This window comes from Kwoniella dejecticola, chromosome 4 (assembly GCF_000512565.2).
Source record: "Kwoniella dejecticola CBS 10117 chromosome 4, complete sequence".
In the NCBI taxonomy this organism is placed as follows: domain Eukaryota; kingdom Fungi; phylum Basidiomycota; class Tremellomycetes; order Tremellales; family Cryptococcaceae; genus Kwoniella; species Kwoniella dejecticola.
This window is the reverse complement of record NC_089304.1, coordinates 1,749,333-1,776,680: the sequence shown is the minus strand read 5'-3', so window position 1 is coordinate 1,776,680 and position 27,348 is coordinate 1,749,333. Positions and strand designations below refer to the sequence as shown.

The following is a 27,348-nucleotide window of genomic DNA, read 5'->3' as shown; positions in this document are numbered from 1 at the left end:
TGGCCGGCTGTAACATCTTTGGGTATAACGGCTCTTGGCGACGGAATCACCTGCTCAGAAGTCATTTGTACAGTAAGATCACATGGAATTGCCGACAGACAGTACAACATATGCATATCAATTTCAGCATCTATGAGTATGTATGGTATTATGAATGGTAGATATGATAGAAACCTCAAGTCATAAGAAGCAAAAGCAATTAGATTGACCTCGATGATACCACAGGTCCAGGTCAAACTCGCCATGAAGATCCTACTCCCATTCCCCGGTGCTCACCAATTGAGCAAATACACCGCCTTTATTGATCAAAGCTTGGTACGACCCATCTTCCAGTACTCTGCCCTCGCCAAGACATAAAATCCTATCACATCGCTTCATAGCTTCTACAGAATGAGTAATGAATATCGTGGTTCGTGTCTGTAGTGGAGCGGGATCACTAGGTCAGCATCCACCGAAGTCTGGAGGGCTTATTTGCAAAGCGAGGGGGATTATCTGTTCCGACACGATGCGGACAGCCACACTCACCTCTTTTATACTCTCAATCGTATCCAACACCGCTCGCGCATTATCCACATCCAGCGCACTGGTACATTCATCCAGAATCAGGATATTCGAATTCTTGTAAAGCGCTCTAGCAAGTTGTATTCGTTGGGCTTGACCACCCGAAATCAAGTTCGCATTCTCTCCGAGGTTGGTCTCATAACCCCTCGGAAGAGATTGTATGAATTCATGTATATTTGCCAATTTCGCGGATCGCTGAATTTCCAGTAAATTAGTGACCCCGTCGGGGTTGGCACCATACGAGATATTCTCAGCTATCGAGGCGTTAAATAAATTCGTCGATTGATTGACCACAGATATGTTATTTCTAAGCCACTTGATATCGCTCGAATCCAACCTATACTTGTCTTCGAGTATGATCTGTCCGGAAGAAGGCTCGTACAGCCTTTGGAGTAGAGCCGAGATTGTTGATTTACCGCATCCGGACGGACCGACTATGGCGACACATTCACCTGGCCGTAAGCTGAACGACAAGTCGAGGAAGATGGGTACGTCAGGTCGTGTGGGATAGGCGAACTGGACGTTCTGGAATTTGATAGAGCCGCTAATGGGGAATCGGAGGTCGCCTTTGGATTCGTCGGTCTGCGTTGAGAGCAGATAGAGACGATTAAAGTCCCTTGCTGCCACTCGAGCTTTTGCCATTGTGGGTACTATGTGAAGAAAGACGTAATCAGATTCACTCCTCACACATCACTAGGGTAAGGTTGCTCAAATACTTACTGAAGTCGAGCATGCCAGAACCGAAGGTCAAACTGAACAAAACCAGGTTATACACCTGTAACATTTGTTGATAATTCATGATATCCTTTATCATGAATTCCGATCCAGCGTAATTCATCAGAGCTAGCTCCATTATCAGCCCTTGTATCGCCGGATTCCTCGAAGCAAGGGACTCACCTTGAGCGAAGAGAGTTATACCACTCGCAATCGCTCCTCCTACGGCCGCACCCCATGCAGCTCGATCGCCTAGCCTCTTAGCATTGATAGCATCTTTATCGAATTTTTCTTGGAACGCTGAATCTAACGCCATTGCCCGGATACCTCTTATGTTCGAAATACTCTGAGCAAAACAAGCCGTCGCATCATCAGCTTATTCGGATACTCAACTGTCAGTCCCCGTCTCCTGGTGCACGGGATCAGCCAAGAAACACGTACCTCGTAAAAGGTCCTCGCAACAGCTTCCCTTCCCGCCTTGTGGCCGGTCTCAATCCTACCCATCAACCCGCTATTCAGAGCGAAGAAACTCCCAAAGAGCGGCGCGAGGCCTATACCGATTAAAGTCAATTGCCAATTAACCACCATCGCCCAGATCAGTCCCAAGCCAATCATCGTGCAGACAGTCACTATCCGGCCAATGACCTGCGACATCAATGTCCTCGAATCCTCCACATCTTTAATCAGGATCTGCACTAAACGTTCCGAGGAGTTTTCCGATCTGTCGAAGAACGCTTTAGGCTGAAAGAGGACTTGGTTGAAGGCGTGTAATCTGACTTGGTATGACCATTTCGAAGATAGGGTGATCAATGCCCATTCACTGATGAAATGGCATATCCCCTGGACAGCACATAAAGCTAGGATGATGGCTCCGAATTTGGTGAGGCTTGAAGTGTCCGTGCCACCGGCTCCGACGATCTGCATGAGTTTAGCCAGGAAAAATGACCACACAGGCGTGGTGATTCCGTGTCCTACACTGCCTAGACAGCCAAGGAGGAGAAGCCATTTGTGGGGCAAGGTAGGAAAGTATAGCTTGATCAAGTAGGCGAGACCTGGGAGTGGAGCTGGAACGTAGTCTGTCAAGGGGAGATGATGAGCTTGATCTGCGGAAGGATTGGATGAGAGTTTCAACTCGTCCTCCAAATTCTGACTCAAGGTCTGCTGTTGTCGCTGTTTGAGATTTACTGACGCTGACATCCGGGAGTTCGAAGAATAGGGCGACCCGTCCTTCTCTACCCAGCCAGGATGCAACAAGCCATTCTGATGGTGAGGCGTTTGCACCGAATCGAAGCTCGGTCGCACTCTTGATGTGGTATCGAAACTCGAGCGAACAGTCATATGCGGAGACCGATCATAATCATATACCAAGGATGATCTCGAAATCCTACTTGACGGCCGATGACTTAGCCTACTTGGTGTCCGTGCATTTGAATTAAGCCCGCCATGCAAGTCTTCAGACGTCCAGGTCAGCCTTTTCTGAGCATTCGAAAGTCTGGTCGAAGACGGGGTCTGCTGAGTGGATAATCGATGTTGCGATCTGTTTCTCGAATAGCCATCCATGATCTCCGCATATATACTTCCTGATCTACCTCCTATCCCCCCACTAGCAATATTACCAAAATTCGGTGTTGACGCTCTGAACGAGTTCCGAGTACTTCGATCGTCCAGTAATTCCTCGATATCAAACTCATCTTCCATACCCAGTATCTCTTCTAGACCATCTTGCCAATTGGTTTCATCCGATATTCGCTTGGTCGGGAAAGGGGTGATAGCTTGTTCAGCAGCCATCTCAGCAAAGACTCCTTCGGGTTTCTTCATCAGATCGACTCTGAATCCTTGTTCGGCGATTATTCCGTTCGACATGACGTAGACGAAGTCGTCAGCAACGATCTGAGAGAGATCATGGGTGATCACGATTGTAGTCCGGTTTTGTCGCCATGATTTCAGATTTTGAAATACCTGGATACGGGAGGTTGGGTCCAAGGCTGAAGTAGCTTCGTCTGTAGTGACGACACCATCATAAGCGAGTTAGCATCAGTCAACAGCATGCGCCATTGGGAGAATTATGACTGCAAATGTGGATAGGACAGTGACTTACCCAGAATCAGCACCGTTGGATCCCTTATCCTTGCTCGGGCAATAGCTAGTCTCTGTCTCTGCCCACCACTCAAGCTATTCCCACCCGTTCCCAACCTGGTCTCGTATCCCTCCGGAAGCGACTCGATGAAATCATGTATCATAGCCATCTTACAAGCTTCCACCACTTCCTCTCTCGTAACATCTTCAGGCGTTCTTCTCTGCTCATTTGCTCCTGCCTCTTTCGATCTGCCTGTAGATGGGATGAGGTCGGTGGACCCGGCTAAGCCCAAAGCCACATTATCATGCACTGACAGATCGAACAGTATACAACCTTGCTGGACCGCCGCGATGTGTGATCGAGTGAAGAGAGGATCGAGGTTGTTGAAATTCTGATTATCCATTGTGATTTCTCCGCTGAAAGGGTCATATAGTCTGAGCAGGATTTGAGCTATTGTCGATTTACCGGAACCAGAACCTCCCACGATGAACGTTGTTTCTCCTGGTGGGATAAATAGCGATATGTCCCGCAAGACTAGGTTTTCCGGTCTGGAAGGGTAGAAGAAGGATATGTTTTGAAAATTGAATTCCCCGTGACATCGAGTAGGTATTATGCCTTTTATACTGGGTGGTGTTGCACGGGCTCCGCTATTCCTACGATCATTCTTTCGGAAGAACAATGTCTTCTGCTTTTCCGGAACAGTGCGCGGGCGTTGCGAGTGAATGGATGAAGTGGGCGAAGTAGGTGAGAAAGGATCACTTGCGTTCGACGTTGGTCGAGGTCTAGGTCGAGGGCTAGATGGATCTTCCTCGTATTCCTTGATGATAGTCAACAACGAAGCCAGCGAGTTCTTACCCTTCGTAAGTCCAGTCAAATGAGGAACGACTTGTTGTAGGTACGTCGCCGAGAACAGACAAGCCCAAAAACAAGTCATCACGTCACCACTACTCGCTTTCCCATCTCTGACAATTTTCGCTCCATACCAGAACCCCAGGACGAAGGTTCCGAGAAGTAAGAAATCCGTCATTCCGCTCGAAGTTCCCCATACCAATCCCTGTCTGACTAAACTCTTCTTCCCTTTCGCGATCAGGTCCCTGAATTTCCCAGATTCGACAGATTGGGCGTTGTGGGCTTTCACAGTCGATATTGCGGATGTCACCCTCTCCACGTTTGTTGATGCCTCTGCGAATGCCCGTCTTTCTTCGGCTAAGAGAGGGGAGGCTGCTACTTGTGTAATGATCTGTGTGAGGACTACCAAGGGGATCGTTGATAGGGTCACGATTGCAAGAACGGGGGATTTAACCATGGCCAGGATGAAACACAGTAGGAATGTTCCGAGGTTCATGACCACTGCTCCGGCTGAAAGGGCGCAAGCGAGTCGTACGTCGTCTGTTTCCCTACACGAGTTATACATCAAGATCAGCCATTGTAGGTGATATCCAGTGAATGATATCATGCTGTCTTGACTCACCTCGTGAATTTAGACATCAACCCTCCCGCACCAATAGCTTCTTTCTTCTCGCTACCTTCCCCATCCTCGAGGGGATCTTTCATTCCCATACCCAGATCGAACCATTCCATAGACTTGGTTGACACTCCCACATAGACTATGTTTCTCAATCTCGATGCCACCGTTTCTCCGTACCATACCCACAATATTCCTCTCAGATAATTGAATAGCACAGCGAGTATTCCCGCAATCGTCAGCTTCAATGACGTATCCCTCACTCCAGCTCTCAACGCATCTTTATCCGCTTGTGTGGCTGTCCCTGTGACCAAAGGGTATGTCGCAAAAATGGCGAAGGCGTCTCCGATGACCATGGACATGTACGGAGCGACCAGTGCCGACAATATCGAAAATACCAACGCTGGAATCAGAAGGAGGATGTATTCTCTCGCCGATGAAAGAGCAAATAGACGCCTGAAAGTAGGTCGAACAGGTACGATTGTACGTCTTCGGCCAGAGGACGAGCTTGATGCCAAAACAGAAACGATCTTATTTGGCGAGTCCATTCCTATTCCCATTGCCATTCCGGGTTCCGCTGGATACTCCAAGTCAGGGTGATTCTCGTAGGTCGACAATGGGATTGTAGTGGGGTATAACGACCTTCGATATTCCGATATCGGTCTCGTGTGATCCTGGTTTGAGTCGTAGCCCAGGGCTATTTGATCCAACATCGGCCCAAAAGTCAATTCTTTGCCCTTCTCGTCGACTGCTCTAGGCGATAAAGAGCTGAATTTATAGCCTGGCATGGTCCGCTGTTTCCCACCTGATACCCTAACATCTGAATACTCGAACGGATCTTCATCGCTCAGACTCGTACTCATAACTTCCAACCCATCTGCATCTATATCTATATCGGGAGCTCTAGATCTTTTGTCTGAAGATGATGGGTGTAAGATAGAATGTCGATCGTCGAATGGGGATTCATGTATACTCGGCGGAACTCGTTTTGGGGTGATAGGCGTTAATTCGTAATCCTGAGCAGGGGTATTGTGGAAATGGCTTGGGAATGCTGAAGGTGGTGAAGAGTAATATACGGCCGATGCCGAGCTGGAGGTAGGAGGTGACAGAGGTAATGAAGTATTGATCGCCCTGTTCAGCGTTGAAGGAGTCTGAGGACGATGGTGGGATCGAAAGTGTTGAGGTGGTGTAGCAGGGATATGCCGAGGAGGAGAGGGTGTGGTCAGGTCTCTTGAGACAGGCGGATATCGCGAATTGGTAGGGGTAGGGGTCGTGTTCGTTATCGTCGTTATGTTCGTGCCCGAAGGAGGTCGTGAAAAGGCGGGTTTGGGTTGATCCCTCGTCCGGAGAGATTGAGGTGAAGGCGATGTAGAAGGCATGTTATCAAGATTAGATCTAATGTATCTTGAAGTGACGTGAGCTGTCAGTCAGGCAGGCGACCAAAGGGTGATGAGGTACACTCGTCGGATCAAAGAGGTACACTGATTAAAATGCACTAAAGGGCGTAGAAGTTGATTCAACTGTGTATGTTGGTTGAGTGATAAAGCGTTTTTTCACGAACGGCAATGTAAGCCGTGCACTGGGTCTAGACTAGATGTCAATTGTTGATTAGTGAGTGAGCTATCTTGATGTGTGAGCTTTCAATGCCAAATTATCATGATCAGTAGAGACGAGCAGATGAGAACGCATGATTTTTCGACACAACTTGACATGACATTACTTGACATCCGTCCTCGCCTTGTACACGCATTTCCGTCTGATACGATACACCTGACTCCCTGGCCACCTCGAGGTATATCATGTATCATATTCGGAGCTAACGACTATTTTTGTGACGAGTGCGAGATCGGTTGTGTGGGATGAGAGAGTCGTTTTTCTCTGTGTAATACAGATGAAAGAAGCGAACAATAAGCAAGTTGATGCGAATGAAAAAGGACAACAAAAAGAAGTTGATCAGACATTCAGTTTAGATTAAGGATTAAAAACATCACCCAGAATCAGGTACCATCAAGCATACGTATCAATCCAATGATCATGATCACATAAAATCAATGCCACGTCAGTGTCAGCTAACTTTGCACTGCCTAATTCTGGAACCTTACATTCGGGTCGATCCCGGCTCATCTTCCGGTTTTAGCACGTGTTTTGTGAAGCGGGCCGGTATGTAGCGGGCCGAAAGTGCCCTTTATGATCACCGCTTATAGAAGGCCCTACTGCTGATATCGTGTTTGGGTTAGCAACCTTCGTGAAAATATAGCATTTGCCTGAGGAGCCAAGTCAAGCTGGATTTGTTTAAATAGAACAGAGGTATCCACCTGGAAATTCACTTCACCTTGTCATCTTTGTTCAGAAATACACTCTCTCTGTATCATCATCCCCATTCACCTCAATAACAACTGGCTATCCACAATGTCCGGTCTCAAGATCACAGAATTCTCTATTCATGGTATGTCCATTTCCCTCTCCTATGCTACGACACTGTACCAGGCTGACTCAATCATCTTGTGTAGATATACGTTTCCCAACAGTATGTGATCGGGTCGAGTGTAATGAGCTAGTGTAACTTCAGGCTTATGCTGGCTCGATCTCTGTTGTAGAACGTTACCGGTGACGGTACCGATGCTATGAACAAAGAATGTGATTATTCTGCAGCATACATCGTCCTCAAGACCAACTCTGACCTCCAAGGTCAAGGTATGACATTCAGTGAGTTCTTGCTAATTGTCTAGTCTTGAACCTCAAAAGAAGGGAGCCGGAGCTAAATCACCCACTCAGCCATCGGTAGAGGTAACGACATAGTATGTTACGCCATTGAACAAATCGCCAACCGAATTGTCGGTAAAGAGCTTGAACCCATTTTCAACAACATGGGGGCCTTCTTTGATTTCCGTGAGTTCAAAATCCCTCCCTGTGTTAGCCGCTTCATCTCCTCGTGATCGTGGTCGCATCGCAAATCTGACTTGGGTCTGACCGATATAGTCGTTTCGGATCCTCAACATCGATGGTTGGGTCCTGAGAAGGGTGTCATCCACCTCGCTACTGCCGCAGTGAACAACGCCGTATGGGACTTGCTCGCCAAACACGAAAAGAAACCATTATGGAAATTGGTTGTCGACTGGACACCAGAGCAGTAAGTCCACGTCTACACCTTCGCTTCCCCGGGAGAAAATGCGTTCGTGTGTAAGAGGAGAGGACAAAAGAGCTAACGCCGCAAACTTGAAGATTCGTGCAAGCCACTTCATTCCGATACATCACCGACGCCATAACGAAAGAAGAAGCTTTAGCCTTGCTGAAGAAGAACGAGCCGTCAAAGAAGGCTCGAGAGGAGGAAGTTATCAAGAAGGGATACCCTGCGTACACCACTTCAGTCGGATGGTTGGGTTATTCCGATGAAAAGGTCGTTAGGTTGACTAAGGAAGCTCTGAATCAAGGTTTCAACCACTTCAAGGTGAGTTTATTGCCCATTTCACTTCTGACTGAAATGCAACCAATCAGACAGGGTTCATCATTTCATTCCTGTATTTTATAGCTCAAGGTCGGAGCCGATCCCGAAGATGATCTGCGAAGAGGACGTCTGATCCGATCAATCATCGACGATCCCTCCAATCTCCCCGCAGGCAGAGTCATCGAGCCCAGAACTATCGAGGGCAAGAACGCCGGTCCTGCCGGATGTGTCTTAATGGTTGACGCTAACCGTGAGTGACGTCTCCTTACCTTGACTACCTGAACCCAAGAGCTCTGAAGGTGGGTGCTAATGAGAAGTGTATTTTCAGAGGTATGGGACGTGCCCCAGGCTATCGAGTACATGCACAAGCTTGAACCCCTGAAGCCATGGTTCATCGAGGAGCCCACCGCCCCGGACGATGCCGTCGGTCACGCTGCCATCCGAAAGGCGCTCAAGGAGATCAACATCGGCGTGGCTACGGGTGAACATGCGCATAATCGAATGGTCTTCAAACAACTCTTACAGCTCGGCGCCATCGACGTCTGTCAAATCGACTCGTGTCGTGTCGGAGGTGTCAATGAGATCTTGGCTATCATGTTGATGAGTGCCAAATACGGCGTACCCGTTTGCCCGCATGCTGGAGGTGTTGGATTATGTGAATATGTCGTGAGTATCGCATACAATATGCCCTTGAGATCTATCAGGTTGAAGGCTAAGTATGTGTTTGTTTCACGCCGCAGATTCACTTATCGTTGATCGACTATATCTGCGTGTCCGGCGAGATGGAAAGAAACGTCTTGGAATTCGTAGAGTAAGTGCAGTCGACATTCTCTTCTAATTCAGTAGTGCGCAATGAGAGTGGGCTAATAAGATAATCTCCCTTCCGTAGCCACTTGCACGAACACTTCAGATATCCCGTATCAATCAACAAACAAGGCCGATACAACGTCCCCTTAGATCCCAAGGGCGGATACTCCATCGACATCTTCGAAGAATCGATGAAAGAGTACACATATCCTCAAGGTGGTTATTGGGTCGCAGCTGCCGAAGCTGAGAAGAGGGGTGAAGCTCCTCCTATTCCAAAACACTTGTGATGATCCTTGATCGTATAATATACAAACTTAAACGGATAAGCAAGTGCTAAGTATTAGGTATTTCAGTATTTCAGCAATTCAGTACAAGTTCTCGGCATTCATACAGATATGTTCTAATACCCATTCATCATGCATAGAGCTTGACCTAGACTGACCTGGTAGAAAACACTTCGATCGAATTGTGGGCATGCATTGACGCGGGAGCATCAAAGTGTAATATGAGATCGCATGCCATTCATTCATTCATCATACAACTGACATCTGATAGCACTAAATCTGATCATTCTAATTCAACCGCCATTCTCCACTTGCTCTCTAGTCGAGTTGACCCGAGAATATCAATTCGATAGCAGCTTCTACGTTCCCTCCTGTCGATCTCAACGCTCTAATATTCTTCTGGGCATCCCACAAACCCTATATGACCCGTTATAATCAGCTCAGCCGGAACACAAAGAATAGACTCCACAAGTATCATATACATAGCTCTGTAACCTGAGAGATGAGGCATTTTGGCTAACTCACCATAGCATTCAATTGACCTAATTGAGTTGCATACATCTCCTCGGGCGGTCGTTCATCCCTTGGTGGGGGCGATCCAAATCCGCCGAATCCTGCTCCTGGTCGTCCGGCACCAGCACCGAAGAGTAAGGAAGGATCGAATCCGAATGGATTCCCGCCTCCTTGTCCTCCAAAACCAGCTCCTGCGCCTCCTGCACCACCGAAAAGGGCTGCTAAAGGATTAGCAGCTTGGTTACCGCTTGGTGGGGAATTGGCGGATGGGGATGAGGGATTGGCGGTGTTGGCGTTGGTATTTGATGGAGGTTGAGGCGCGAAGAGATTTGGGAATGGATCTGAAGGTGCATTTTGTCCTTCTCCGCCTGTTTGTCCACCTGCACCTGCACCTGCTGCCCCGAAACCTCCTCCGAAAGGGTTAAATCCCCCTCCAGCTCCACCGAATCCACCTTGACCACCGCCCATAGAAGCGTTCATTTGCATCATCTGTCAACGATGCATGGATAATGTCAATGAGTTTCAGTTGACTACTTCCTTCTTCTCGAGTGACGATTGAGAGGGACCTATGGAGAATGACTTACAGCTCGCAAGGTCTCAGGGTTCGACATCATCTGCCTGAACATAGGAGATTGCATCATTTGTCGGACCTGTGGACCCATAGCTTGCAATTGCGGATTCGACGCGATTATCTGATTCAATACAGGCCCACGCATCAGCTGGTGTTTGCAAACCAGCTCGACCGCTAGTCCTGCCATTGGCTACTCACCTGATCTAGCACTTCTGGCCTGGCCATCATGTCAGCCATTGAACGCATGAATTCCGGGTTGTTCATCATTCCGGTCATCTAGGTGATTGCATGTTTGTGGAATCAGCTAAGCACTCCGGCCATGGGGAATGGAGTAGCTGTAATCATGCGAGCGATGCTCACAGCGTTTGGATCGAACATATTATCTAATCCAGGTTGACCTGCGAAGGGGTTAAATCCCGCTAAGCCCTGTAAAAAGTCAGCCGTCAGCCATCAGCCATGTGGGGGTTCGTACTATTTGGTAGACGTTGCATGATCGTTGGGGAGGGATCGTGCACTTACATGGTGGATATTCTCTACATTGTCGATCGGATTGCTTCCGACATTCAGCCCTGTGCCCATTTGAGGCAATCTAGGAGCTGCTGCAGGCGTGCTACCTGATCCAGCGGACGAGGAGGCGGCAGTATTGTTGTTCTTGGCTGCTCCTTTGACCATATGTATCGTATGCCCGTTCTGCACAGCGCAATGATTAGCTTTATTCTTGCCTGGTCTTTCGCAGCTACGTAGCTCGGAGATTCGCTTACCTGGATCTTGTAGGTCGAGATGGCATCTTCGTCCTTGAGCACTTTCCCTGCACACCATTGCATCAGCTGATAGGGCTCAGAGCATTTCTTTAACAGCTATGACATGGCAAGTCCATACACACCAGAGTAAATCAATCTTTGCCTCTCTTTCTCCACATCGGATTTCGCAGCTATGGCCTCTTTCAACTCCGTCACCGTCTTTTCGGTTGATATGGTGATGGAGAGTTTGAGCTCCGATGGACCTTTCACCGTGCTATATATATCATGTCAAGTATGAGCCTTCGTCACTATTATTGTGGGCTGTCCGAGCATCGCGAGCTTATCGCTAAATATGGAGAAAGCAAGAAGGTTAACGGACTTACATGGTGATCTCAGACGCGGAAGCAGCTCCCTCTGACATTTTTCGAATACAATCTCAAGCCTGATACTCGTTGATGAAATTGGCAGAAGACTGTAGGACTTGTTAGGCTATAGAGAGATTGAGGTGGAAGCGAGAAGAACAGAGCAGATAGGCCATGACATGACGACAACAACGCTTAGGGTGAAAGCGATGATCAGTCGAGCGTCGGACGCCACGTGGAGATTACCCTTAAAATCCTTCGATAAGAATCGATCGAAGAAGGAAGCTGAATACAAAAGCATCTTCAACCACTTTGTCAACGCGACCCGAGGTGAACACTTATACATGGGACAAGCTTGCACCGACATGCATGGAAAATCCTCTTGAATAATCGGCATACGGCCTGTCCTTTATCCCTTGATACTGGTCATTCATCAATGAGTTACGGATACACACCCTCCTTTCATCTGAACTCCTAGCTTTGCCGGCGATCCACCAGACCCATCGCTATGTCAGGGCTACGCTGACCCCTAGTAGCTTGTCACTGTAATGATACTGACATACTGGGGCTCTCCATACCAGAACATCCACGCATATTGGGCAGAAGTGCTGTAAATACAGGATTAAAACATGATATATCGCTAATACTCATGGCTCCTTTCCTCAATCTCGATGCTATGCGTCTCGCTCACCGTCGACCTGCATATACATCTTATAATCATGCCTCAGTCCTCCGAAGACAGCAGAATACCGCTACGGCCACATCGGCGAGTAGACCAACGGCATCGTCTGTAGAAGGGTTATCCGCAGACGATTTCATCAGGCAAGCCGAGAACCATTGGGACGTCTCGGCAACTAGTATCTTAGCAGCATGGGTAGCTACGATGATCGGTGTTGTGAGTGAATTTTGCTCCACACTTCTCTGTATGGTGTAATCGTCCTACTGTCTGCTCATCGCAGAACACCTCTGTTCGCATTGTATGCTGACTAATGACTTCGACTACGCACTTCTCAGATCCTGATCTTGCTGCTGTATTCATGTGTCCGGCTTAAATGGCGAAGGATCTACCTACCTCGACTCAAATTGCGCAAACCGGGAAATACAGAGTATGAAAAAGCGGAGAAGAAAACTCTAGAGGACAAGTACCGGAATGACCAATCTTCCTTGAGAGAAACCCTGGGTAATCTGATGAAGAAGCGGTACGAGGAAGAACCGGATTATTTCCCGGGTTTCATCAGAAACGATAGTGGAAAATGGCAAGAAGTGGAATGTAACGGTAGATGGACCGGCAAAGCACCTAAGGTAGGTGCTGTATCCCCAATCTACTCAACAGTACAGGCTGTGACATATATAAATCAGCAAGCTGATTCAATCATATTGTTGCAGGCGCCGATAACCTTCTTCGGGTGGATCAGGCCGAATTGGGAAGAGACCAAGGTCGAAATAATGGCAATCATACCTAAATGGTTTTGCTGTTGTTGGAGTTTCATCGGCGTTAGGTGGTTCGTCACTGATCGAGGCGAGAGGAAGCGGATGACGATTCTCGATCAAGATATCAAGTAGGTACCAGCGCAATTCAGACGTGCTATCCCAATGACATTTTTCGCATGATTCCGCTTACTGCTTGATCCCACAGATCCTTGAAGATGATAGGTAATTCTCTCTTTCGTCCATGCTTCTCTGGACATCTCTTCCGGACTTACACTCACCCCATTCAGGCAAAAGCTGATGCTTCTTTGACAGGTTTAGACGCGGTCATTTACCTGATGTATCTCCGTCTACTCAAATACCTCTTCCTGGCAATCTCAATCTTCGCAACGATGCTAGCTTTCGCAAATTACTATATAAACACTGAGACGATATATGGAAGCACCAATGCCTTGTTTACCAATCCGAAAATGACTAATTCTACAAATGACGATCATTCATCACACAAGAATGGCGGGAACATAACTAACATAATTGAGAATCCAAACTTGCTCACCGCCGCTAACATCACAAGTAATGGGCTGATCGTACATATAAGCTTTGAGATCTTGGTGACCATGCTAGTGATCATTTTCGGTAAGTCCTGAATACCTCAACGCTTTCATCAGCTTACTCAGGAACATCGAGGAACCACATGATGCTGACGAGTGATGATTCCGCAACAGTGTGGAAAGCCTCGAAGCACCATCATAGGCTGGTCAAAGAGTGGGAACATATGTACGTGGTCTAGTGACCTACACTGTACCAACATCCTTCCACCCCTACTGCCTTGATCCCCCTTCAAGCTGACAAGGTATTGGAATGCCGCGTCTCGTAGGAACCGGAACGAAATATCGTTCAAGACATTGTTTATCACGAACCTATGCATCAAAGAACCCAGAATCGACAAAGCCAAGAAGAAAATAACGGATCTCGTAGTGGGCGATAAGGCAGATACGATTGAAAGCGAAGTATGGTTCGCCGTTCACCCTCTCAACGCGCTGGAAAAACAGATTGAAAAGTTCAAGAAGAAGTATTTCTCAAAAGCAATCACGGCGGTAGCTATGGAAACCTTTTACGAGGTCCAGGGCAGTAAGAATCATTATTACGATTCATGCTGGGATCGATTTCTCGGAAGGACAAAGGTATGTCGGTGGAACATACTTTCACTCTGCCGCAAGTACATGAGTTTCCGGCTGAAAGTTATGATGTGTCTGTTTGCAGAGTGCAAAAACGAAAGTGTGAGTAAAGCGAGAATATGAATCCTGTATACACCTCGTACTTCGTAGAGAAGCATAAATCGATTGTACCGTAAGCTGAGTGATCGTGACAATAGAGACGAGGCGTTGATTGAGAAACGACGTATTGAGCGTACGCAAGCCAAGATCAGGGGAGAAGAGGATTCACCGTATAAGCAGCATCACAACGCTACAATAACAGCAGGTAAGCTATCCGATGCCCATGATCGCTGGAGGAATCTATTGATGATCGTATCCTCCTGCTAGCTTTCATATCTTTCCCGACGGCTAGGCAAGCCAAGGCTGTACTGATGGATCGAAGGTTGGAATTATCTAAAGCTGGATACAAGCTGCAGAAGGTTAGTTGCCCATTTGAGTGCCGTGTTTCTTGTTCCTTACATTCTTGGCTAATGTTAGCCAATCGGTCAATATCGTATAGGCACCTAGAACGCATAATGTGGTGAGTCTTCGGTTTATCGAAGAAACAGAAACGTGATGGATGTTCTGATACCATCTAAATCATATAGCTCTGGAGAAATCTGGAGCAAGATGCAAAATCCCGCAAATCACACAAGACATTCGGTAGACTAGCTTTGGTTCTCGTATGCTTCCTCAATACTATTCCCGTGATGGGCATAGTCCTCTTAACCAACCTTGGCATCGTAAGTCACGTAATTCCCCTCACTTTGCATCCATCACTCATCCGCTCAACTCGACAATGGGATCCAAACTAGGCTATTGATCGATATCCATCGCTGGCTAAGAAGCAAGAAGAATCCCAATTCTGGAAAGTGATATTCATGGTAATTGAAGGAGTCTTACCCGCTACAGTGGCAGCTATATTCTCTTATTTCTTGCCGTACATAATGAGAGAGCTGAATCGGTGGTCTGGGTCAATCACTCGTGGTCAATTGGACAAAGATCAGATTCGACAAGTATTCATCTTCTTGCTGGTAAGTGGAATATCCAAGTCTGCGAGGGGTCAATTATTCATCCACTTGAAAATCATCGAGATGCCAGCTGAAAATACCTGACCGACTCTTAACTTAGGTATCAAATTTCGTTGTTTTCGCCTTAATTGGTGTCCTGTATGAGACGATCTCAGGCATATACACGAAGATAGGCGAAGATTCTATTGGGGACATCTACAAGAGTCTCGGAGATCTGCCTGCGAAGATCACCAGGGCGTATATCTCTCAAAGTCTATACTGGTTCTCGTGGTACCCGTAAGTCCAATACACATCCAAAATGTTTTCGGTTGCGCGTTGCACGGAATGGACATCGCTGAGGCGCAACTGACTGTGGGCTCCTAGCATTCGGTCCATAGTCATGTGGTTACAGCTTCTTCAAGTACCTCGATTACTCATGAAAACCCCTCAGTTGCTGAAATTCAAAACACCACATGATCTGGCAGAAGTGACTTTGGCTATACATTTCGAGGTAAGACTGTCATCATGCTCAATGAGGTGTTCCGAAAGACTGCTGATGCACCACCACTTGTCAATCACAGTTCGGTGAGTGATGCGTAAACTCAAAGATAGCCGGAATTTTTGTCGGCCACGACAAAGAAAAAGCTGATTTTTCCTTCATCCCCTCGTACTTTAGCGTTGGAATACTCTCTACTGGTGAGTTAAAAACCGCCACTTGCCTTGCGATCCGTGTCAATCAGCTGACGAATGTGATATGCAGATATTTGCGATGTCTGTCGGGTGAGTGGCCGCCGTATTATGTCAGATTTGACATTTCAGCTGAGATACCTCACACGCAGCCTGATATATGCACCTCTGGCCCCGATTGTAGTCATCGGAGCTACCCTACATTTCTGGTCAGCACATATTGTGGTGAGCGAGCCTTTTCTTGCTCAGCGTCTATGCTTGTCGGTCTTGCTTAGTGCTCATGTGTCATATACTACCCTCGCTCGCTGTCACAGCATAGTCAAGCTTTGAAATACGTCAACGATGCGAAAGAGACCGACGGCGAATGCTGGTGGGTGATCATCAATCGCTTGTTGGTTGGCACTGTTTTGATGCAATGTCTAATGGTCTTGAGTGAGTCAGTCTACCTGTCCATGCATCTTGCATCTTTGTTGAGGTCAAATTTTCATGACTGATATTGTGGTTCAACAGCTGTGACCTTGAAGACTCGATCACCGTGGATGGCAGTAATCACAGCCTTACCCATAATCTTGATCGTTCTCTTCAAGCTGTACTTGAAAAAGCACTACGACCAAGACAACCAATATCATGTCCCAGCTCACTCGAACGATTTTTTTGAGGAGGAGAAGGATAGCCATAAATTGAAAGACGCGGATTATCTCTTAGATAAATACGAGCCTGATGTGCTGAGGCGCGACTGGATGCCTACAGGGAAAGCTATCAGTAAGAATAGAAGGTTGAAGCAAAGAGCGATCAAGCATGTGCAGAATATCGGACAGCTTATAGAGGATTGGAATCAGGATGAAAGAAAAGGTAGACGGATCAGACGGAAGACAGGATGATGCCAATAAGCCGATACTGTAACGTCGAGATAATACAAAATAGCCTGATGATTGACATAAAATTCTAGGCTCAAAAAAACGAAAGGGACCGAGCCACATACTCATTGTATTGTGATTGACGAGGAGTTGAAATGGGCACGGCTGTCTGAGGGCGCACGAGGAACTTGATCTCCAGCCATGTCAGGTATGTATTAACTGTCGATGATATGGATCTGACCATATCCTACGAGACTTCGTCCACCATTTACATCCCACAAGCCGGACACGTTTGCGCTTCTTCCAATTTCAATAACTCGACCTCTATTTCTGCCTCCTTAAGGAGTGGACACACCAGCCACACAGTGGAAGTACTTTCCTTCTCTATAACTTCGATCGTGAACTTCCGAATCGTAAGACCGCCACGGTAACTCGAGCTGAAATGCTTGAATACGTCGAGGCTAGTGAAATCCAGAGTAGAATAGATCTTGAGGCATGTCTTCTGTATCGTGCATAGACCATCCTCGTCACAAGCACTTATGTCCAACTCCCTATCGTCAATCTCCTGGACTAGCATACTACAGATCCAGCCCAGCGCTGTGAGATTGGGACGATGACCTATTCTAGGTGTGAGCCGGTCGCCAGCTGGAAGAGCGAAGTTGTCCATACCGATGTCCGCGAATATCCAGCGGTTCAATGTGCCAATCTGAAGTCGAGGCGTGTCATGCACCGCCACCTCACAATGCATGACCCTTACGTAACACCGACATACAATACCGACATGCAATACCGACATGCAATACTGACATGCAATACCGACATGCAATACCGAGCGACATTACCGTACGGCAATACCGGAGCCCTCTGAAAAGGTATATAAGCAGCGTAGTTTGTAGACTTCTTCGTACTTTCCCCTCATCGATGAAATATCATAAGTTACATTCAATTGACTTTAAACTACAATCGTCCATCTACAGATTAACTCTAATCGCCATTAGTATCATTCTTGTCCATCATACAGCTGGTCTCGTCACCCCCGCTGCATGATCGTAACAAGGCGTAATCTTACACCTGAGATGATCAATGCTATAATGAAGCGTGTACGATTTTGGGGTTGCTTGTACTGTAGAATGTTCAAGCGATGTGTTGCTGAAGCCAAAAGGTCCATTGGCCACGCTTCCACAAAGGTGTGTTGGCTTAATCAGTTTCGCAAGACTACCAGACCAGACCTTCCCCTTCTCTCTCAATTTATCCATCATATCGTCGAAGTCTTTCAGGACCCTGCCATCCCTCATTGTAATTCGCATCGAAATCAGGAGGATCTCAAGATCGGTGAAGCATCGTTTATCTTGATAGCCGAAAATGACTGCTTGCAAATTTGGAAACATACCTCGCGAGAAATTTTGGAGAGATGAGTTCCTGAGGACTTCTCGGAGCTGCTGAGTGGATTGTTCGAACTGCGTGACCTTCTTTTGCAGCCCCGTGAGCCCTTCGCAATAGTTCAAAGAAGCGTCTCCCAGTCTTGCCAGGCGTGGGTCATTCCCGTCGGTCTTGATCTCATCATAAAGAAAATACAGCTTTTTTGTCGACATCAGTAAGGTGCGCTTGGAAAATCTGTTATTCGTGGTTTCGTGGAGTATACCCGCCAGAAGATGAGTCGGATTGCCGATGCTGACCACTTCATACAGAGCTTGACTTGCCGAGTTATGAAAATACTGCACCAGGTGACATCTCGTCAGCTCGAAACTCCCTCGCGTCACATACAAAATAACAACGAATTCAGAGGTTCTCTCACCTTGCAAGTCTTCACCACTTTGTTCAGCTCTGAAGGAGTGAGATAGGCCCATACCATGCTCCAGACTTCTGCTGGAATGACCGCGACTTGTTGTGGGACGGGTTGCTGCTGTCGCTGGCATATGCGACAATGACATTGTCCATCCGATCGGACACAGATCTCGCTCTGACATCGTCGAGGTTGGTCAGAAGTGCTGTTTGAATCGCTGGTAGAATCAGGTTGATGATCGCTGTACTCTGGTGTCTTCATCTTTGATAGTCTCAGGTCAATTTGGTATACAGAGGAATCCAGGAGAAAAAGGAGGCAAGGAAAAAGAAGAAGGCGAAGGAAAAGGAAAAACATGGTATTGACGATTAAGGATGCCCTATGTACAGCATCGTCACACCATCAACTGCCGCAAACCCCAAAAATGGTGCACGGATCCCTACAGTACTGACGCACACACAACAATCAATCATCTGATCTAGAGAACCCTGGAATAAGAGCTGACGAGATATTTCAACAAGGAATCTGCCCCCCTTCTGCCTTTCACCTTCGACACACCAGTGGCACTTCGCTTTACGGTCACGCTGCTATTGGCTTGTATCAGTACGCACTGGTGTCACGTACATCGTTTCACATCCTTTGAGTGAGTCTGATGCAGTCCGACGTGACAAGATGATGTCGGAATATCGCTCGACATGACGCACAACAATGGTTAGACTCGTATAAAAGAGAGCTCACGGTTCAGTCTCGACAAAGAATGCTTCTCCGCGCCAAGCGAGGGTATATAAACCTCTCGCAGGTTGTGTAATCCTCATGCATTCTGTTCGCTTCATCCTCTCATATCCATTTCCATCGCCTTCATACCTCCAATCGAAGCTTCACGGGCCTCCATCTTACCCCATCACCTCATCTCAGTGCCTCTTTGATTCTATATCAATTTGACCTCATATCATATTGACAGAACTGACAATGACGAGTGGCAATTCCGACATGGTACGTATAGGAACGTGTGCATTTCGGATCCCGCCCGCCTGCCTCTTCCACACCTGCTATAAAACTGCTGACGGAAGTTCGGGGGTCCTATCAGTGGCCTCACCAACTCCCTTCTGAGACAGAGGTCGCGGACACCCAAGGCAAGTCCTCTTATGCTTCTCCAGCCAGAAAATTCTGTACATTATTGCGTGCCACTGTTGTTGACAGTACCTCGAAAAACCTTTTCGCCTCGATGACTGCTGGAGGATTTACAGGCGGAGGCACCTCAGCCTCCGGAGCTTCCAGTACCGAGTCCCAACTCGTCAAGCTATGCCAAGAAATCCTAAACAGGAGTATCAAGGACGACTAGTCAGCTCGAACAAACCTCGACGAGGCCTCGCTCGACGAGCTCAGGTTGCGAGAGGATCACAATATGTCTATGCTGCGGTTCAATGCTCTGCAAAGATCGATCGATATCAAATTTGAACCTAAATATGACTCGTTGGCTCAGAGCTTAGCCTGGAAAAGGGAGATGCATAGGTGCTCTGAGATATCCACTGAGTGCCTTCTCAGTCAGCTAGGCAAGTCATCTGAAAGTGAAACTGCAGGTCGATCGCACCCTTTCTAGCAAGATGCTGTCCTCAGCTTCACCTACAAGCAATTGGGGGAACGGACGGTCTTGAGCCTGGACTTGGATGGGCTGTTCATGACGATATCTAGTCGTAACATGCAGCACGACGTGGGATGGTTTGTTTGCGTCATACAGCACCACGCAGTCAGAAATTCGCTGAATGAGAGGATCTCATTTCTTCCGCCCCACACCACTTCAGAATGTCTGACAGGCCGTTCAGGGCAAGCTACCCCACACTGAGAATTGTATCAAAAAGGAAGCATTGCGCGAACGTCCTGACTTGCTCAAGATTGTGCACAAGGAGATGTAGGGGAATCGATCGTAACTCACGTTTTGAGAGTATCCCGATTGATCCGCTAGTCACGATCTATCTCGGCACAGCAGCCTCGTGTGCCGCAGAAAAGGATAGCACTTGCTACTGTATCATATCATAAACCTGCATATAATTGATCAGATGAACAGTACAGTGTGTTCCCTTCCATACGATACCACTATTAGCGACTGCCATCTCCTTCTAATCACGCGGAGTACGTGATTCCATAACAATCACAGGTAAGCGCCTCCTTTTCACCCGCTTTCCATCCTGCAGAAGATGACGAAGAATCATCACTATCCCTGATGTTCACCCTCACTGTGATACCTCGATATCTGTAATACCATTTCCCCTTATTCATCAGCCACTCCGCTAAGCCCTCCATCACCTTCTCATCCTCCATCTGATTGGCTGTGCGAGCATTGATCTGTCTGAGAGAAGACAGCAGTCTTTTCATCGCTGGCATATCAACCGGGAAAAGAACGTTGAATGTGGTAGCTTGGGACTTCTTTCCTTTTGGGAACATAGCAGCTGAATCAAAGAGTCTCTTTCGGATTTGCTTGAACAGTTCGATCAAGGCGCCCTTGAGCTTATCGGAGGTAGTCAGGTTCCAACGGTGGAATGGGTCAATCATAGCAGCCAAAATATCTTTGGAGATTATCCAGGTATTGTCGTACCCCGGCTGAACCCAGATTGCCGCCGTTTTTCGATGAAGGAAATGTCGATCGAGGATGACAGAGCTAATCCTTGGCTGCTTCTGGTTGTTCTCAATTGTGTTGAGATTGGACTTGCCGGTGATAAGCTGTTTGGGGGGCAGTGACAGACCCCAAGGACCGTGGAGAGAATGAGTACACATCTCCTTCGGTGACGATGAGATCGCATTGAGGTGTTCCGCGAAGATATTACCGATCTCGGTTCGAGCAGTCAGGAGATAATTCGCAGTGACATCGCTTCCAGTCGAAGCATACCTTCGACTTGCGCCTTGGCAGAATAGCCATCTGTGCCATTCCGCAGAAAAGAACGGTGAGATGCCCATGATGACCTGTTGCAGATTTGGGAATAACTTGACATCTCCGTTCTTTCGTTGCATTCTAAACTGCGAGATCATCGTGTTGACGTATCGAGTCGAATCCAAAGCAGCCAGATAGCTCTTCATGAATTGCCTATCGCACGATTGACCGGGTCTTTGATAAATGGCAAGTCCCTCGATGTTGAGAGTCCTTGACGGCGAACGAGTCGCAGCGTAGATGAAGTTGATTGATCGGACGTGTCGGAGTTGCTCCACTTTGGTCAATCATCCTGAATTGCCTTGAGTTGGTGATGGATGATTGATGCCGTAGAAGAAGAGGTATGGATCGCAGATCGTCACCTTGTCGTACAAAATCAAGCTAGTGAGACGGTGGAAGTGCTACAATCATGGTACGGTATCGTCAGCTCATCTTTATTCGAGAGTGCCACGTATTCAGTGGGCAGGACAGACCTTTGACACCCTCATTAGCTTTACCAAATCACCTTGATGATAATTCTCCCATTTGCCCAGGTCAAGCTGAACGTTGCCCTTTCCCGAAGAACTGGGTACTAGTGGCTTAGTCGAGGCGGTCTTCATGATCTCTTCCGTTGGTCTTCTGACATGGCTGAAGATGATCAACCACACATCGTCGGGCAAGTCAGGCAGCTTGCTCCTCTGACCCTCAAATACCATGTCATTGTTCGAGGTGGAATGAATCCTAGGGAGATTGGAGTAATTCATTGTGGTAGATTGTCGTCTGGCGACTGTGGTGCATCCGTTTCTGGAGGGGTCATGTTTGGCAGGTTCACTTTTCGGAGAAGTCCTGGCTCTCACGTAGAGGTAGATACCGGAAACCTGCGAGTCAGAGCGGACTTGTATCAGCAGGTTGGCAGACCGACTTACTCTGGCCAATCTCCGGTCTCGAGGAAATCACTCACTAAGCTTATGACGGCGATGAACCACCCCATATTCGTTATTTATTACTCGTGAAGAAGAAGAATGAGACGAGGAGAGCCAGGGAAGTAAGTGACTTGTCAGAAGGATGGAAAAAGAAGAAAAGGTAAAAAAAAGGAGAGGAAGAACAACTTGACTAATCGAGGTAGCAGTGATGATACAGTAACAGGAAGCTTCTGCTGATGGTGACTCATCCGATTTGATGCTGATGGCATGAGGCTCGTGCGTTTTTGATGTAGAAGTCAAATTAATAAATTTGATTGATTGATTGATTGATTGCTTTATCTGTCGATCAATCTGGAATTGCTGTAGTTGCCTGATCAGACAGAACATTGAATTGTTATTGTGTACAACCTTTATTCGTGTACTTCAAGATACTGCATAGAATGCATAGCTGAGATTGTCGTAAACTAATCGTTAGATAGCCCGTGTATCCGGATGTACTGTTCTGTTTATGTGTATTATACGAATTTATCTATCCCAAATCCCGGTCCCATCCTGTTATCATAGATCATAATCATAAATCATCCGGTGGCGGACCACTTATTTGGACTTTACCCTATATATCATATCAAATATCCATTATCAGCTCGAGCTCTCTGGCATTTGCACAAATGAAATGTGAAAACTTAATGTTGACCGCTGATCAGATCTAGTTGATGCCAAAGAGAGATTGACATACCTTATCATTCAGCCATGCACCTTTCGAGCTCGACCTCACTCCCTCCTTCTCATTCCGTTCAATCTCCGCTTTACAAAGCCCCAATTCATCTTCAGGCAACCATACGATCCTCTGCTTCTCTTTCGTGGCAGGGTGGAAGAAAGCTTTCGGGTCATTCCCATCATCTTCATAGAACCTTTGTCGCGATTTCATCACTCCCGGTCCACCAGGTAATGCAAAGTAGACAGTCTCATTCGTATCTGTCGACCTCGTTGATTTTCTCGATCGCAATGAGCTTGGTCGTCCTTCGTGAGCAGTTCTCGAGGAGTGCGAGGGGATGGTGGTTACTGGTGGTCCTGGTGCAGTCGGAGAAGATATCGTTTCGTCTTCAACTGTTCCTGTTCCTCTCGTAGGCGAATTCGTTCGAATACCCAATTCAACGTCATCCCCATGAGCAGCGTACGCAAAATCTCTTTCGGTCGGTTGATCTTCCGCCAATCGATTCTGCAGGTCTTGCTCCCTCTCCCTCTCTTCAGCAGTCTTAGCTTTCTCGTCCGAGAAACCATTCTGAGAGTAGTTGTTCGGAGAAGCAGGTGTGATGTCATGAGCTGCTTGACCAGGACCAGCCGCGCCTATCGTCAAGCGTTCTTTCGATGAGTTGAATCCCGAATCATTGATGGCATTTGGTTTCGACAGATTCATATTCTCGTTTTCAGCGTAATCCTCCCCTATTACACTTTGTTCATGTCCCTTTTCGGTAGGCATACCGTAACTCAGATGAGCAAGGGACAAAGGTAATGAGTGAACAAGAGGTCCATAAGAATTGAGCAGAGTGAAATGGAAGGCGATCTACAATATGTATTCACATCAGCTACGGTGGGCGCACATCGACACATGAGCTGTTGACTTACGGTACATGCGATCAAGACAATCATCAGAGCTCCTTGAGGTATAGCCTTGGCTTTATTTTCAAGATCTCTAGCCAAGAAGAAAAGCGCCGCCATACAGACTTCCTGGATGTACATTCCGACGAACAGGTGCGTGATGGCTTTAGGGAAAAATAGACCTCCTGTATCCGTTTCTGGTGGTTGATCGTATGCCCAGATGAACAGGTATTTGTAGACAAGATAAGCGAATAGGAAGAACGCTGCTCCAAAACCGTTGATAATAGGAGATATAATGCAATAAGCAATCACTGAATGATGATAGTCAGCATTTTAGTCGATAAGACGTCGCCAGAGTGCACCCACTGATCACTGCATATACGGTGATAGCAGGGAAGTTTGTACCCCAATTCTGCGTGTTCAGACTGTACCTTGACTTGTAGACGGATCGTCTGCATACCGACAGTCACTATCTGTCAGTTTCAGGCCCACAAAGGGGAGTATGGGGACTCACGGGGAGCCACCAAAGAGGATGATCTTTACATAGTACAAGACGAGCGACACGATCTGAAGTAAGGTACCCATCGTACCAGTAAACTGGGTCAAGACAAGCGTAATGAAGAATGTCGAGGCTGTTGGCATTTGGGACGCCAAGGTCGTAGCTATCGATCCAGGATTGTTTATGAATTCTTGCGCCGATCTGATCAGACCGGAAGTGAGGGTTACCACGATGAAGGTGTGCTAGGGTGAATCACATATCTGAGCAATGTTCACCACAACCCCTCACGCGACGAACTTGAACTCACGATGACGAGGAATAAGAAATATCGAGTCATCAAACTCAATTCCACCCCAGTCTTGCTTGGAATGCCTTCAAACGCTATCAATTCTGTATCACGACAACGATTAAGCAGTCAGTCAATGATGCTCTCATGATAACGGACTGACATGATGTACTTACGCCGCAAGATGATAGGAAGAATAGCCATTAGAACAGCTAAAAGCACCGGAGGCAAGACTCCCGATATAACACCTTGTAAAATATGTTTCCCAGTGCTGTCTCCGTTGATCCAGTCTAGCCATTTGAATTGATCCTGCGATCGCCATTCCATCAATTTGCGGCCATCGGATATCACGCGAATCGAAAAGAACGCAACTCACGGTCAAAGTCTTGATATTCGACAAAACACCAACGAAAGCGACTACGAACCAAGACAGACAGATTAATCGTCAATTTTGGTTGCCTGAGATAGGTGACGCACTCACCAGGAGTAGCCCAAGCGATGATCAATCCCACAGTTGCGGCCCACGACAACGCTTGCCTGACCTTCTGCTCATACGGGTTAAGACTCAGGTTGCGCCAAATGACGTTCGCAGGTGATTGTTCGGTATATCTAGCTGCCATAGTGTATCTGACCGGTCGTCATGGTCAGCCCAGATCGTTCAAGTAGGTATGGCGGAGCTAGCCACTTACGGCTGATTATGCGTCAAGCATTGCGAAGCCATATGAGCCGCAATCTGCTGATTGAAATGAATAAAAGCCGAATTTAGCGGTGGGTAATGATCGTCCGACGTTCCAGGTGAATCAATATCATCTTGTAATTGTTTCCTGGATTTTTCCAATTGCTCAGAAGTAAAAGCTATCTCCTTTCTCGCCCAATCGATCGCATCTACCTTTTGACCAATTCCCAAGAATCCGAGACCGAACGGTGCCCACTTGGGTTTGATCCTGTATGTCGGTCTTTTGTTCCTCGGTACAAGTTGGTCTGCTCTGCCTAGTTCCTCTATCGAGGGGAAAGGTGGTACTCGATCATCTCCCGTTTCCGGATCCGGATGGACTACTCTAGGTGGACCGGTAGGAGCGTTTGCATTACGGCCTTCTTCATTCTGGAGTAATTGAGGGTTGTTCGGACCTTTCAGATTGTCTGGGACAGGTTTCTTCTTGTGTTCCAACTTTTCCACTTTCGCCTCTTGCTGCACTTTCCACTTTCTAGCGAATTTGATCAGATCCACTTGCGACGATTCGAGCTTGTTGGTGGCGAAGACCCGTCGATCATGCAGATCCGGCATATCTTTGAGATTTCTGTCAAACACACAGCATAAGCTTGAAGCATCACCTACAATAATAGCGAGTCGAAAGGATGCTGAGCCTACCTATTCAACCAGATCCTTTTCACGCCTCCAGGAAGATGGCGGAAAAGCTGTTCTAATTTCTCCTCATCCAGGAAGTGTTTCGGTATACCAGTCACCAGCACCGTGTTGGCTTGAGCCAGTTTCGAGTGACTTGGATTAATTAGGTGCCGTTGTCGGACGACCAGCCAATGTTGCATTTCACCCCAGATGAGCCAACAGAACCAGACTACGACAAAGTACATGAGCTCGTGAGCGAATGACCCACAATGTCTCCTCTTGCTCCACATCACCTCTGGATAAAGGATGTGGGCCGCACCAATATGCAGTAGTGGTGATACTCACAGATAAACATATAATCCAAGATCAAGTGCGCCCAATATCTGTTCTGTTTGTTCTTAGCTACATTTCCAAAAGTGAACCTATCTAATCCATCTTTATCTCCGTTCGTCGAGTTTGCCGAGTCCACAGGTAAGAGGATCGCCCACGAGATGAGCCATATCGGTATCATAGCTTTGGCCATCATCATCAGGAATCTAACGAACACGTAGGGGTCTACTCCGTTTTTGTGCAGTATCTCCTCTGGGTCGGCTATATAAGAGGTGAACCATTGTCAGCTTCACCTTGTCGCGGAGCTTTCGACCACAATGACAAATTACTATATGAGGGAAAGGAAGAAGGATAGGATGACTCACACATTATAATACGCCATAGCGGTTCGAAGATATGTTTACCCAATACAGGCGCCTGACTTTCCTTCGGAGGGATATACGTCCGCGGCTCATATCTGGACCATACAAATGCAAATGCAAATCAGATATAGCCACCTCATTGAGGAGGAGGGAGAGCTGGACTCACATAGCTTTGATCCATCTCCTGAAGATGATGAATGCCACCAACTCCCCACCGGCTACTGCTATGTTAGTCACGAGCGAAGTGACGAAGGACGAAGTCGACGCTGATAACGCATCACTACTTGTGTTCCTGCAGCGAGAACATGATAGTCGTTATCAGTGATCAGCATTCAATAAATAGTGGTAAAGTGGTAGGTAATAGTAATGCTTGACATTGATGAGACGTAGTACACGTAATTGTGACTCACGACATGTCTCGGAGTATTCGACCAGGACCTCAACACCCTTGATGTCGTTACACGAACCCGATTGAATGGGACGCCTTTTGGCCAAGAAAGTATAGGACGCGTTCCGACAGCGATCTTTGCTGTGGCCGAGCTTGAACCACTTCCGGGGGAGGACAGGGATATGAATATATATACAGTGAAGATGAGTAGATGTGC

At 47.2% G+C, this 27,348-nt stretch overlaps 8 protein-coding genes across 8 annotated transcripts; 3 read left to right on the top strand and 5 right to left on the bottom strand.

Moving 5' to 3' along the window:
• Positions 1-252: 252 nt before the first annotated feature.
• Positions 253-6,196, bottom strand: I303_103927 (uncharacterized protein; the record flags this gene model as incomplete). Its single annotated transcript, XM_065968871.1, has 7 exons — positions 253-417; positions 526-1,211; positions 1,282-1,404; positions 1,459-1,621; positions 1,717-3,275; positions 3,374-4,749; positions 4,824-6,196. The coding sequence occupies 7 exons, from the start codon at positions 6,194-6,196 to the stop codon at positions 253-255; spliced, it is 5,445 nt and encodes a 1,814-aa protein (XP_065824943.1).
• Positions 6,197-7,226: 1,030 nt separating this feature from the next.
• On the top strand, positions 7,227-9,356 carry I303_103926 (uncharacterized protein; the record flags this gene model as incomplete). Its single annotated transcript, XM_018407257.1, has 10 exons — positions 7,227-7,263; positions 7,328-7,344; positions 7,415-7,523; positions 7,593-7,706; positions 7,797-7,947; positions 8,040-8,265; positions 8,347-8,512; positions 8,591-8,928; positions 9,003-9,073; positions 9,152-9,356. 10 exons carry the CDS (start codon positions 7,227-7,229, stop codon positions 9,354-9,356), a joined length of 1,434 nt encoding a protein of 477 aa, XP_018264065.1.
• A 315-nt stretch (positions 9,357-9,671) lies between these two features.
• Positions 9,672-11,598, bottom strand: I303_103925 (uncharacterized protein; the record flags this gene model as incomplete). The annotated part of the gene is made up of 9 exons (XM_018407256.1): positions 9,672-9,770; positions 9,879-10,355; positions 10,451-10,558; positions 10,636-10,713; positions 10,798-10,863; positions 10,957-11,127; positions 11,199-11,245; positions 11,321-11,451; positions 11,561-11,598. The coding sequence occupies 9 exons, from the start codon at positions 11,596-11,598 to the stop codon at positions 9,672-9,674; spliced, it is 1,215 nt and encodes a 404-aa protein (XP_018264064.1).
• Positions 11,599-12,188: 590 nt separating this feature from the next.
• Positions 12,189-16,741, top strand: I303_103924 (uncharacterized protein; the record flags this gene model as incomplete). Its single annotated transcript, XM_065968870.1, has 19 exons — positions 12,189-12,434; positions 12,554-12,841; positions 12,926-13,098; positions 13,176-13,192; positions 13,289-13,603; positions 13,693-13,744; positions 13,845-14,151; positions 14,231-14,247; positions 14,343-14,449; positions 14,512-14,603; positions 14,684-14,704; positions 14,772-14,906; positions 14,979-15,197; positions 15,295-15,470; positions 15,558-15,684; positions 15,934-15,953; positions 16,013-16,085; positions 16,175-16,292; positions 16,371-16,741. 19 exons carry the CDS (start codon positions 12,189-12,191, stop codon positions 16,739-16,741), a joined length of 2,874 nt encoding a protein of 957 aa, XP_065824942.1.
• A 244-nt stretch (positions 16,742-16,985) lies between these two features.
• On the bottom strand, positions 16,986-18,761 carry I303_103923 (uncharacterized protein; the record flags this gene model as incomplete). Its single annotated transcript, XM_018407254.1, has 3 exons — positions 16,986-17,335; positions 18,108-18,432; positions 18,513-18,761. 3 exons carry the CDS (start codon positions 18,759-18,761, stop codon positions 16,986-16,988), a joined length of 924 nt encoding a protein of 307 aa, XP_018264062.1.
• A 705-nt stretch (positions 18,762-19,466) lies between these two features.
• I303_103922 (uncharacterized protein) lies at positions 19,467-19,839 on the top strand (the record flags this gene model as incomplete). Its single annotated transcript, XM_065968869.1, has 2 exons — positions 19,467-19,490; positions 19,585-19,839. 2 exons carry the CDS (start codon positions 19,467-19,469, stop codon positions 19,837-19,839), a joined length of 279 nt encoding a protein of 92 aa, XP_065824941.1.
• Positions 19,840-20,618: 779 nt separating this feature from the next.
• On the bottom strand, positions 20,619-22,390 carry I303_103921 (uncharacterized protein; the record flags this gene model as incomplete). The annotated part of the gene is made up of 3 exons (XM_018407253.1): positions 20,619-21,697; positions 21,926-22,277; positions 22,361-22,390. 3 exons carry the CDS (start codon positions 22,388-22,390, stop codon positions 20,619-20,621), a joined length of 1,461 nt encoding a protein of 486 aa, XP_018264061.1.
• Positions 22,391-22,893: 503 nt separating this feature from the next.
• I303_103920 (uncharacterized protein) lies at positions 22,894-27,158 on the bottom strand (the record flags this gene model as incomplete). Its single annotated transcript, XM_018407252.1, has 15 exons — positions 22,894-22,935; positions 23,059-23,886; positions 23,949-24,232; positions 24,288-24,373; positions 24,436-24,662; positions 24,728-24,810; positions 24,883-25,015; positions 25,083-25,123; positions 25,188-25,333; positions 25,396-26,004; positions 26,076-26,280; positions 26,397-26,642; positions 26,747-26,838; positions 26,910-27,035; positions 27,154-27,158. 15 exons carry the CDS (start codon positions 27,156-27,158, stop codon positions 22,894-22,896), a joined length of 3,153 nt encoding a protein of 1,050 aa, XP_018264060.1.
• Positions 27,159-27,348: the final 190 nt, after the last annotated feature.